This window comes from Anolis carolinensis, chromosome 3, assembly GCF_035594765.1.
Source record: "Anolis carolinensis isolate JA03-04 chromosome 3, rAnoCar3.1.pri, whole genome shotgun sequence".
Taxonomy (NCBI): Eukaryota; Metazoa; Chordata; class Lepidosauria; order Squamata; family Dactyloidae; genus Anolis; species Anolis carolinensis.
The window spans coordinates 125,019,084-125,031,833 of record NC_085843.1 but is presented as its reverse complement, the minus strand read 5'-3'; the positions used below and the strand labels follow the sequence as shown (position 1 = coordinate 125,031,833).

The following is a 12,750-nucleotide window of genomic DNA, read 5'->3' as shown; positions in this document are numbered from 1 at the left end:
ATCTATTCCTCATTCCCCTTCCTTCGCTGAGAAATCAGCTCTCATTTATTTGGCAGATTCATCATCATATAGCTAAGTCTTTTCCAGCTCTGGTGAGCATGCTGCACCCAGTGTCTAAAATATTGTGTCCTATAACTTTTAACTTCCAAGGTACACACCTTATCATGAATAAAAAAGGCCTTCTGTATTATCCTGTTTCTTTGTTTTGATATTCTTTATGAAGAAAAAGAGGTTGTCTGAACATAAGGGACATCGAGTCATTTTTAAATTAAACTTTAATTTTGGATTCAACACCCTCCCCCAAGATAATCTTGCCGCAAAATCACAACTTGAAAATGCATGCCTTTGAACTGTCCTGATTTGGCAGGCATTGTCCCGATTACTCTGGGGGTTGGTGCTCATCTCCATTCCTAAGCCAAAGAGCCAGCATTGTCCATAGACACCTCCAAGGTAATGTGGCCAGCATGACAATATGGAGCACCATTACCTTCCTGCCAGAATGGTACTTATTGATATACTTACATTTACACATTTTTGAACTGCTAGGTTGGCAGAAGCTGGGGTTAAGAGCGGGAGCTCACCCCATTGCCCGGATTCGAACTGCTGGTTCAGCAGCTCAGCAGTTTAACCCACTGAGCCATCGGGGGGGGGGGGGGTTCCCCTATACTCATGTCCTCCACGCAATTCTATGCTATGTTTTTCCCAGTAGTCCCTAGAAAAGATCTTTCCAATGCAACTCTGTGGTATGCTAGGACCAGAAGTAAATAAATTTAATGGCATTTGTTATATCTGCAGTTTCAGAAAACAGTGATCTGGCCAAAACATATCCCCTATGTATTCTATTTCAAGAAATATTAATTCCATCATCTGGACATGCCTGTGGTTTGTCGGGTTCTGTTTTCTAGCCAATCAGTGGAACAGGTCAACACATTCCTACCTGCTGGGAACTAGTGCTGCACGGGCATGTATTGCCTTTGCTCTCCTCTCTGTTCCATGCTGGGTCTATCTGGCTTATCTGGCTCTGAAAAACCTGTGGGCTGAACCACCGGTTCCTTACAAGCGGACCCTGGATGAAGGATCTGTTGCCTTGACCACCCTGTCTTGTTCAATTACCTCCTCCCTTCCCAATAATATAAAGTATCCTGAGAATATGGGTACAGCCTCTTATCCATCCACTCCTGTACCTCATCGACTAACATTAATGAATTCTGATGACTAGAGTAATTATTTATTCCTGAAATAAATAAAAGAGGAAGAAAGAATTTGAAGACCAAAAAAAGAAAGAAAGAAAAAGAAATATTAATTCCAGTAATTCTATATCAATACATTAAAGATTCATTTCTCCTAAAATTTTGCATCCATGGCCTTTGATACAGCTCAGACTTCACCATCTAACTGGGTTGAAAAAAATAATAATCGAATCTCATTGTAATACCCTTTGTCATGCCTGACCCATCAATATCAACCAGACTTAGTCCCATATCATCCCATCCACTTAAAGTCATACAGGCTAGGGAAAGCTTTCATTAGATTCTCAAAAAGTCTGTGATATCTTGCTGTTGTTATGTATCTTTAAGTCAGCTCAGGCATATGGCAACCATATCCTAGGGTCTTGATGACAAGATTTATTCAAAGGAGGTTTCCCAGTGCCTTCCTCCAAAGTTGAAAGAGTGGGGCTTGTCCAGGGACATCAGGTTGCTTTCAATGCCTAAATGGAGGTTCAAACTCTGGTCTGCTGGATTTTTAATGCAGCACTCAAACTACTACAGGTGGTTATGAGAAATGATTTGATACAATGGAATAAAGCAAATGTTCAATACAGATTATTTTGTATGTACAAACATTCTAAACAGGCTCTCTGTAATACCCCCCCACACACCAAAAATTGAAGAACACTATGTTAAGATCTTACTCAAGTACTAAGCAGCTTACATCCTTAGGAAACAACAAAATATTAGATTATTTATTTATTTACTGATATAATCTTTTTGTTGATTGAACAAAAAGTTCTGTTTTTCTGGTCTGATGCAAAAAAGTTTACTCATGAAAATTTGCCTCTGTTTCATTCCTCTGAGGTTATCTATATCATAAATAATCAATCCAATTCAAAATGATTGAAGCACTCAGGGGTCAGGATGCTTTTCATATTAACACATAAAAAACACACATAAACATACTCTCTCCTCTCCCTCCACAATCTTCTGTGCACAAAATTAAATTCAGGAGTATTTATATACTTCACAATTCATGAGGCATTTCTAGGAGACAAATGGACGGTTGAGACATCTGGATGACATGCAGATGCTGGCTTCAATCCAAGTGATAAGTAAAGTTGTTGCTGTTAGTGGAGATACAAAATTGACTGGACAGATGTCTTGCTGTGTGACTTTATTACAGCAGATGAATTCTCTGTCTCAAACCTGGTGCCCTCTAGACATGTGGAACAGATGGGAGCTGTAGTCCACCAGATCTGAAAAGCTCCAGGTCGATGTACATGTATCATCAGAGAAAAAAAAGTATATTTGGCATTTAAGGTAAGGATAAATTAAACTTTCCTATTTTATTTAACAACAAAAACAAAACTGTGTCTTTCATACTGGAGTAAAAGAATATGCTCCTGGTGTTTAGATTAACTGTTTCCATGAAATGGAGAACTGCACACAGTGTGACAGAAGGAGCAGTTTATGGTGGGCAGGAAGTTACATTAAGTTGAAATACAGCAAAGCAGCTAGGATTGTGAGAACAAATAACTTATCAAAGCGAGAACCCTACAGGTGGTTGTGCCAAATAATTTATTACAATGGAAGAAAGCAAATAATTATAAAGATTATTTCATACATACAATCATTCTAAACATGCAGCAAGAACAGAAGTGCATGGGAGAACAAGCATAATCAGCAACCTATTAACATGTTCACCACACCAAAAATTAGCCATGAATGTATATCTCGTTATATATTCAAACAAAAGAACTCTCCTTTTGCTGGTCAAATCTAATGAAACACCAAATGTACTAGAATATGTTTTGGCACAACACAAATATTCCTTTTTATTATAAACAGGAATGAAATGTCCATAATTTAGGAAAACCAACCTCATCCAAAATGTCAAGAAAGATGAGAATCACCCTTCCATATCAGCTACCACAATGCCATCTATGGGGTCTGTGTTGTGCCCCACATTGTACCCTAAGCAAACACTAATTTTTTCACAGAAGTGAATGCCATACATTCATGTATACCAAGCTTGCACAACCTCCAGGTCTTTTGGACTTGAGCTCCAAAAAGTCTTAATCATTTGACAAGCTGGCTAGGGCTTCTGGAAATTGGGGTCCCAAAAACCCGGAGGTCTATAGGTTGTACAGGCCTGATGTATACTAAAGAAAATAAACAAATGTGTTGGCAGTGGGAGTTTGATGCATCGACATAGGCTTAAACTGTTTATTATATCTGATAATCATAGTCGTAATACAGAGGGATAAATAATTCAAATTGTACTTCTTGGTCTTACTAGGTCATAGGTAGGCAATTGTTTCACTCTGAAGAAGTGCATTTAGTGGTGGACTTCCTGTTAGTTGGCTGTCATTTTATCTCCCTTTCCATCTTCTTGCATATGTGCAAACATACACACACAGTTGCAAACACCCTTACCCTCCACTTTGACAAAAACAATCCCACCCACTTCCCTTTCTTCTGGCTTGATGATCTTTTGCATTAAATCTTAACCTATACACAACTTCAAAAAGTTTGCAAAAGTGGAGATATGCATTGGCTCACAAAGTGGCTTCTTTGTTTCCATGGTGGCTCTAATGCTCATGTTGTTGACATCCCACCACCATTTTTATCCAGACAGGGATAGTTCTGGAGCCCACAAATCAATCAGCCATGTCCAGCATGAGTCAGCTGAGGGATGACTGACATGAACCCAATTGAAGAGTGAGTCTATGGGTTGCCCATAGATTTAATAAATGATGACACAGTGTTAGGAACAGTTTTTACAGATGGAGAATATGATTTGGAAGGCAGTAGTGAATTTATATACCACCATAGATGTAATCCAAATAGCTGCTTTTCCAGGGCCCCAATCCACTTTATAAACACCTCTGAAAGTTATCCATCTACCCACCACAAATTCTGGAGATATGGCATAAGGAACCAACTTCCAAATTTAGTAAAATCATCTGTGGTGATTTCTTCACTCCTTCCAAATGTTCCATTAAGGAGCTCTTGGATCAAAGCAGAAGATTTTTTTTTTTACATTTAAGGACATGTACACTCTGTTTTACCTTGAATATCATTTGCGACATTATCAAGGCTGTTTCCAGGAAGACATGTACCAGGTAATTTGATTACTTTAATTCTGCAGGGTGTGTGCTTTGAAGTGAGGTGGCTTCATTAATAAGCATTAGTGCCTACCATGCAAACAAAGAATCCACTTCGTGAGCCGATGTATGCATTCCTTTCTGTGAACAAAGTCTATTCCACTGAATAATGTTTACTTTTTTCTTTTGTATATAGGCTGAATAAAGCTCTCATCCAAAAAAATACATAAAAGAAATGTCAGCCTCTGTTAGTTACTTGCTTAGAGCTTGTCTGCGCTTTCCTTCTACAGTGTGCCTGTAGAAATGTGAGGCAAACACTGCATGCATCAACCCCGCAAATGCGCTAGTGACATCTTGCAGTTAAAGAATCATGAATGAAGATAAGAATGCTTTAATAATAGTGGAGGAAATAATATTTGCCGTTATTTGTTGATGGGCTGAAAAATAGGTTTTCCCATCACTCATGAAACCTATTTGGGAAGAATAATACAGCAATGAGAATTTTGTGTAATTTTCACACATCCAGTAAAATGTTTGGCAAATTATTCTGCAGAGAAATATATGTTGGGTTTTGCATACACAAATCTTTTTCTAGGTAGTCACATTTTTTTTGTGCAGGGTTGGTTTTCTAGGTGAAAACTTCCAGACATCTTGAACAAAAAACATCTTAGATTTTAAAAATCTTGTGCAAATAAACAGGGAATGTGCACTTCAACAGACTGGCACAAAAACAACAACCTGAGTCCCCTTTCAGCCATTCAAATGAATGTTAGATACCCAACATGAGGAGCAGCCATTTTAATTCCTTACAAAGTGTGAAATACATCTTTACTTTAAGGGAAGTTTAACTCCTTCTGGGTCCATCAATCTTCATAATCTCACAGAATACTTTACATTTGTGATGTCAGTGGTCCCACGGACAAAGGAAATGTCCACCAAATCGGGAGGCATTTGGAGTTCTAATAGCATTTCTGTGGATTTGTTAATTTGAGGGTTACCAACAGGTTAAAGCTTTATACTTTCCTCTCCTCCTTCCTGATTCAATCTAGCAGAACTAGAAAGAACAATGAAGTTCAGCATTTACCAAAAACTTCAAGACTGGTCAATTTCACATGCTTCTCACAGATGGAATTTCTAAGAGGACTGTGACAGCAAGAGGTATTTCTGTATTTTAGGTAAAGGTAAAGGAGGCAACTCAAACTGCCTTGCTCAAGAATCTGAAATATTATGATATTAAAAACCTTTAGTTTAAGGGTTGTTGTATGTCTTTCGGGCTGTGTGGCCATGTTCCAGAAGTATTCTCTCCTGACATTTCGCCCACATCTATGGCAGGCATCCTCAGAGGTTGTGAGGTATGGATAAACTAAGTAAGGAAAGGAAAGAATATATATCTGTGTAGAGTCCAGGGTGTGGCAAAAGCATTAATGCTGGCTCCCAGTGACAAAGGACTCTTGCCACACCCTGGAATCTACACAGATATATATTCTTTCCTTTCCTTCCCACACAGCCCGAAAGACATACAACAACCCTGTGATCCCGGCCATGAAAGCCTTCGACAACACTCTTTAGTTTAAAGATACACAACCTATAGACAATGTACCGATCTCAAAGCTGTACACCTTTCTCCCCTTTCACTGGTGAATCCCCTCCTGTAGTTGGACCTGAGGTTGTTGCATCCCTGGTGCCAACGTAAGTGTAGAAACAGTGACTACAAAGGAGATATAATTGCTGTTTCTGTACTACCAATTAGCTATGGGCGAATTAATTGGAATTGTCATTAATTGTAATAAATTTGTTAATCATAATACATTTGAATGGAGTTCCGGATGGCAGTGGGACTGAGATCCTTGGTTTTGCAGTGCACTGCCTCCAAGGATCTCAGCCCCACTGCCATCGAGGAGGCAAGGAAGGAAGAAAGGAAGGAAGGAAGAGGAGGAAGAGAAAAAGGAGAGGAAGGAAGCCACAGAAGGTTTCCTTGGCTTGGCTTCCCTTTCTTTCTCTCTCTTTTGCACAAAGTTCTCCAAAGCTTTGCAAAAAATATCCCCCGCAGCTCCCAATCCAGATTCTCCTCCTCCTCCTCACTCCCGAAGCAGCTCAGTCTGAATCAAGCACCAGCTTTCCCTCCTTCTCCTTCGCCTTCCTTGGTGGCTATGGCTCCATCTTCCTGATTTCTGTTCCTGGTTGATAAATGTCATTTCCTAATTGATTCTGTCATAAAAACATGGTGAAACTTGATTACACTGCCAAAACTTTTGTCTTTCCGCAAGGGACATCATCCTATAGAAAATAGCACATTATGGTTTGTTGAGTCTCTCTCCACCAATTTAACAAAGTTTCAGCCACAAAAACAAAGTTTCTGAAGTAGAACAATGACTTTCAAAGTAAATACAACCCAATGAAACAGGAAATAACACTTCCAAACCAGGAACAGATTTTTGTTATTATTAAAAATGTTTTTTTTATAAAAACTTTGAAAATTCACCAAACATCTGAGGATAAGTCAAACATTCTTAGATTTGGTGAGCTAACAGTGGTAAATGTGTTCTACCATTGTAGCAAATTTCATTAGGATAGCTCAAAAAATGAGGGAGAGTGAAGCCCCTCAATTTTCCCCATTGACAATAATGTTTTCCTTCATGTGCATGCGCATTTGCCATTAACAAGGTACATACAAAAATTCAGAAGTTTCAGAAATTTTTGAATTTATTTGCTTCAAAATTCAGGAATGACTTTAGAAACGAAGCCCCAGCGCCCCCTACTTTCAAAGCGAGTATTGAATCATTTTTTTCCTGGATCACACATGCCTACTACCAATAGCAGAGGAAAAGAGAAAACCTGATCGGAGTCACTCTCAGATTATACAGAAGCAAGCATTCACCTTCCACCTTCACCCTATCCCCCAGACCAACCCAGTAAATCCTGCTTAATGACTTTGAGAGAGATTACTGAGATTAGGTACAAGGTCAAAAATTCTATCATCTTGATATTTCATGGGCCTACAAACCCAGGTGCAGACAGGTGCATGTGTAATAGGGATGGAAAGAATAGTCAAAATACAGTAATCGAAAACTGGTTGGAAAACATGCTTTTCAAGTCTTAAGAACTCTTGACAAGAACATTCCAATACTGACAAGAATTTTCACAGTTTTGGATGTGAATAATTTTCAATGTATTATGGCCCCATTTCCTCCTCCCAATAGCTACACTGCTAGTAGAGAAAATAGTAGATGTGGATTGTACAAAATGTACAATAGATCTTTGGCAGGTCAATGCTGAATTTAAAGCACTTTCAGGATTTGATATGTTGTTACTGAGATTTTTCATTTGCTGTCTACATTTGAACAGAACTAGTCCCTCTTGGTTCACTACACTGATAGCATTTTTTAAAATCAATGTCCTACCTGAAGACATGCGGGCGCTCTGCCCTGAGGCTTATTCACATCAACATCTACTAGCTGCCATCCTCCTGCAGCATCTTCATGAAACATCTGGAGGAGAGAAAACACACTTGTCAGAAGCAGTTTACGTGCTCAGAGATACAAATAAAACTGGTGATCTCCCTCCCCCTCCCGAACATCATTCTGTCTACACTGCATTCTCATCTTGCAGAAGAAAATCTCTTGATATTATAGGAAACACGACTCAAGACTTCATTGTTGTCTCACTGTAAATAGTCAACATCATATGAGTATTTCAAAACTGAACAATTGGGCATAGGATGTGATGCAAAGAAGAGCGATATTAAAGCTAATTTCACACATTTTGAGAAATCATTATTCAAGACTCCTTTGAAAAGAATGTGAATGCTAATATATGTGAATATAGTTAACATCTGACCTTTTCATATGCTTTTCTCTTTCAGCATATACAACTATTCAGTTGCAAACACAATACATATATCGATATTTATTGCACAGGGCAGTGCAATTTAACAATGTATATTTTAAAAAATGGCATGATTTTAAAGCAAATATTTTTTTCCTTGGCCTTCTCATTCTTATCCACTCAAAGGAAAGCAATAAACCATCTTATATATACCCAATTGCATCTATTCCAGCATTCTATAATACAAATGGCAGCGGTGACTACTTTGTACTTTTAAATGAAACGTGAGTCTCTTATAGTCTGAGGGCCAATTTGTATTACAGGGGAATTATAATAAGGATGGCACATCTCAGAAGAGTTCAACTACAGAGGTGTGACAAAATGAGGATAATAGATCCCAAAATAAGAATTATGTGTCCTCAAACAAGTTTTCTTTTGATACCCAAATTGCTAGTATTGTGGTAACTTGGCACTTCAGTTGAACATTTGAAATACAGTTTAGGCATCCAAAGGAAAAGTGCAAGCAAAAGTACCAAGCGCGCATGAACACAAAAAATATAACAGTTATAGGTGTAGACAATGTTTCATGTCTCACTCTTTGTAATGCTAAAAATTTGGGGGCTGAAGGAACATTTTGGGGAGAGGGGCAAATCTTATTGGAGGGCATTTAGCCTTTTACTCAATGGCTAAAATCCTGCATTCCAGGGAGGGCAGTCCTAAAAGGCAAATGGCTGGATTTGAACAGGTCAGTATATTTTTGATCTTAAGCTTCTTACTGCCAGCAAGCAAACCTTATGGACATTTCAGTCTTTAAAAATAGAAGGTAAAAAAGAACCTGTACTAAAGCTGAGACACTTCAAAATGCTGGAATTATGGAAAGGGAACATTGTCCTCTGGGGAACTCTGAAAGACTAAGACACAAAAAGCGCTGGATTCAGGCACAGGGCCCGAGGCTTCCCATCCAATTTTAAAAAGAAATATCAGATACTACATCTGGGAAATTTGTATTTTTTAAAGCATGCCATGGAATGTTATAGTACCTTTTCACTCTCTAGGTATATGAAAAAAGTCATATAGACCAGTTCTTTTGAAGCTGCCCGATGTGTAGGGTGATTAGGATCCCCCTCTCCCTCGGCACCATATTTTGTGCTCAGTAGCTAACATTATTTCATTCTGGAAACTTTCTACAGACTGGCAGACAAATGCATGCGGAAAGCACTCACCCATAGATTACCACTTTGAGGACTATTGGTATAGATAACTGAAATAGTATAAGGAACATGTTGCAATGCATTATATAAATTGTATCATTTTAATGCTGTGATTTATGTGTAGAAACATACAAATGTTACTGTCACACATGAAAAGCATATTAGTTCCTTATAATGTAGACAACAGAAAGTTTTAGAATGCCAAAAGTAGGTCTCAGAATATCCAAATGCTGATGACAGCAGTCAAGAAAAGCATAGATAGCGTTGGCTGCTCCAATTCTCTCTATAGATCATTTAATTAGGAATGGGCATAATAACTGCTAGAACAATTTAATGGAATTGCTGAGCTCCTGCAACCATGAATGATGCGATGGGGAAGCATTACCTCAATACTATTTCTGACATTATGATTGCTTAATCTGAGACAACTGACTTTACTGAGGTAGAAAAAGTTGAACAGCCATAGTAATGGCCAGGAAAATGAAGGGCAAATAGGAGGCAATGAGAACGGATGTCCTATAAAGCTATACCATATATATCTTCTGCTTTGGGTGAGGAGCCTAACTGACCACAAAAATTTTATAGCATTATGTTGTGGTATTATGGTAATATAATTGCTTTCCAGGAAAGCACTCTGGACATCTTGCCCCAGTCATGAAAAAACTAATTTGGTGAATTGCTATAGTCGTTTAACATTATTGCCTATGTTATTAAAGAGCTGTGATTTTTCTTTAGACGTTGTTTATCATTTAAAATGTAAAGAAATAGCTATGCAAGGAAATCAGTTATTAAAATCCTGCTCCTTATGTTTCAGGAAGAGAAACTGATATCTGGGATACTTAGCAGAGCCTACCCCAAGGGAAATTAAAAGGCTATTTATTCAGCAAGAATCCAACAAGCCACAACCAATAGAAACCAATAAAATGGACAGGACTTGATTATTTGTGAAATTGAGTAATGTTTTTTCTCCAGAAATCTATAGGTCCTCTAGGGTGACTTTAGGGTTGATCATAGAGGGCCTGTCCAAACAGGCCCATATCCCAGGACCTGTCTGGGTTTTTACCGGGGGGGGGGGTGTCCAAATGATGCCCCCAGTAAAAATGAATTAATTTGGAATAACCTTGATTATCTAATTAGAATTAATTAGATACCCCATTAAATCCAGCCCTTCCTGAAAAGCCCAGGTCTAATAGGGTAGTCCCCATTTGCCATTCCAAACCTTTTGGGCTTCTGGAGACCAAAAGTCTGGGATGGTACCCACCCCCTGCCCCCCATGTACCACTAAAAAGAAAAAACATAGCTGGCCGCCATTACGTTCATCCTCATGCCCCCATCTCCTGGCATGTCATTTCTTCATCCCAGGAGGTTGTGAGGAAGACCATAATGATGGCTGGGTATGTTTTTAAGGGTTCCTTTGGGCATTTTTGGGGTAGCTGGATGCCATCCAGATAGTAATCAAGATGGCATGTAGCCACCCTCCCTGGAAAAACCAGATTTTGGGTGGCTTGTGGGGACAGAAATGTGCACCAAAGTGGGTTTTAAAAACACACTTTGGTGCACATTTCTAACCTGTCTGGAAGTGCCCAGAAACACCCTAGAAAAACCTAGAGATTCCTAGTAGGAGCATCTTTCTAGGAATCTCTAAGTCCTAAGGCATGAATCTATGGTTAACTTCCAGTCACTCTAGAGGACCTAAAGATTTTTAGAGAGATATTGTCTCAAGTTAAAAAGATGGTTTTTTTTTTAATTCATGTGGGCATTTTCCATTCCTAAACTGCACAGAAGTGGAGGGCCTATCTTTTCTTTGCAATCCTCTGTTTTACATATTTTCAATTCACACCATTGCATTCCCTTTCTTGTCAGTTTACTCTTCCTTTGCACAACATGTGAGACATTGTTACTGGTTTTTTCACACACCTTCTGGAGTCCTACCCCTTCAGATAGCAGTCTCTCAAGCAACTGAAACTACAGAATGCATTTAGTATAATTAAAATTGAGAAATTATATATTTGCTCTTGGTGAATTATAAGCATGTAAACTTGGAATGTATAGGCTCTGAAATCATTGCATTCTGAATCAGCTGCTTCATTGCATCATGCAATGCATTCATAACAGTTTGACGATAATTTGTAAATGTACAAGAAAACAAGCAAGATTCATACATACACATCTGTATTGGACAAAAAGAATATTTGCATTTAACAATACCTACCTGTGTAGTAGCTGTTGAAGTAGTACTGCTTCTGGATCCCCACATCTGTTGGAACTGAACACGAATTTCAGCAAATGTCTCAATGATGACAGCAATGAATACATTCTGTAAAACAAATTATATACATGTGCAAATTCATAAATAATTAACAGTAAAATATATAAGTCTTGTGTGACAGGGGAGGGGGATACACTTCTATAATACCTTGACAAGCCAAGCAAGGAAGAAAATTAAGGTGATGAAATAGAAGTAGGAGCGCCACCGAGGGAAGCTGTCAATTGCTCGATACATCAGGAAGACCCAGCCTTCTTGAGAAGCAGCTTCATAAACAGTAAATATGCTTGTACCTACAAAAGGAAACATGAAGTCTATATTTAGTGCAGATCAAAAGAAACATTTTTAAAATAAACAGTCATCAGCTCTTTAATCCATGTTTCTTCTATGAAACAAGCCTCCACAAAAAGAGCCAATACAATTTTCATTTACTATTGTTATGATTAGCTTTCAGTTGTTGTCACATTATGGCATACAATAGTTAATTCTAAAGACATGCACAGATGAACCTGTAGATAAAAAATGTTGAAATCACTTAAATAGTAGTGATCAGCATTTGGCTTTCTTTATATTATTCAGTGGTATCAATGCATAGGTTTATATTTGTGTGCATGTGTTCCTCTTGCTCAAGGCATCTAAGCCTAATTTGCAATGAATATAAAAGCAATCATTAAACCTTGTACTGCAGATGACCACCTGCTTACTTCTATTCCAAAATGGAAACATAAATTCCTCCCTTTCAAAGTGAAGGCAGCTACTAGTTTTTTGTAAAAGCAATAAAGCCAAATTTAAGGAATCTCTTTTTAAAATCTCCACTCATTAAGATAGGTCTTTTTTCTTCAGGACAGATATTGCAGACTCACAAGGCTGTGTGAGGATGGAGAATCTGCCTTCTCCAAGATTTCTTGAAAGGCTTCTTTTATCAGCACAAGGACCATAGAAGCCTTACATCTGTATTAACACATGCATTACATCTGTATTGATTTATACTTTCATGAATATATACAGTGGATTTTTTTCATTTTGTTTCATAACATTGTTTTCATTTGCACTTTTTTCTCCAAAGAAGAATGAAGTTCTAAAGCTAGTTTTTATATCCAGTAGTAGCAGTTTCTTAAAATTTTGAA

The 12,750-nt window shown here is 38.1% G+C and overlaps 1 protein-coding gene across 5 annotated transcripts in view; it reads right to left on the bottom strand.

The window, feature by feature from the left end:
• nalcn (sodium leak channel, non-selective) overlaps positions 1 to 12,750 on the bottom strand; it is a 300,357-nt gene that overhangs the window by 158,207 nt on the left and 129,400 nt on the right. For all 5 annotated transcript variants that reach the window (XM_062975470.1, XM_062975471.1, XM_008106968.3 and 2 more), the window contains 3 exons: positions 11,774 to 11,916; positions 11,570 to 11,674; positions 7,723 to 7,809 (listed from right to left, as the gene is read on the bottom strand). In XM_062975470.1, the coding sequence (XP_062831540.1) occupies positions 7,723 to 7,809; positions 11,570 to 11,674; positions 11,774 to 11,916 (335 nt within the window). The remainder of the gene's footprint in view (positions 1 to 7,722; positions 7,810 to 11,569; positions 11,675 to 11,773; positions 11,917 to 12,750) is intronic.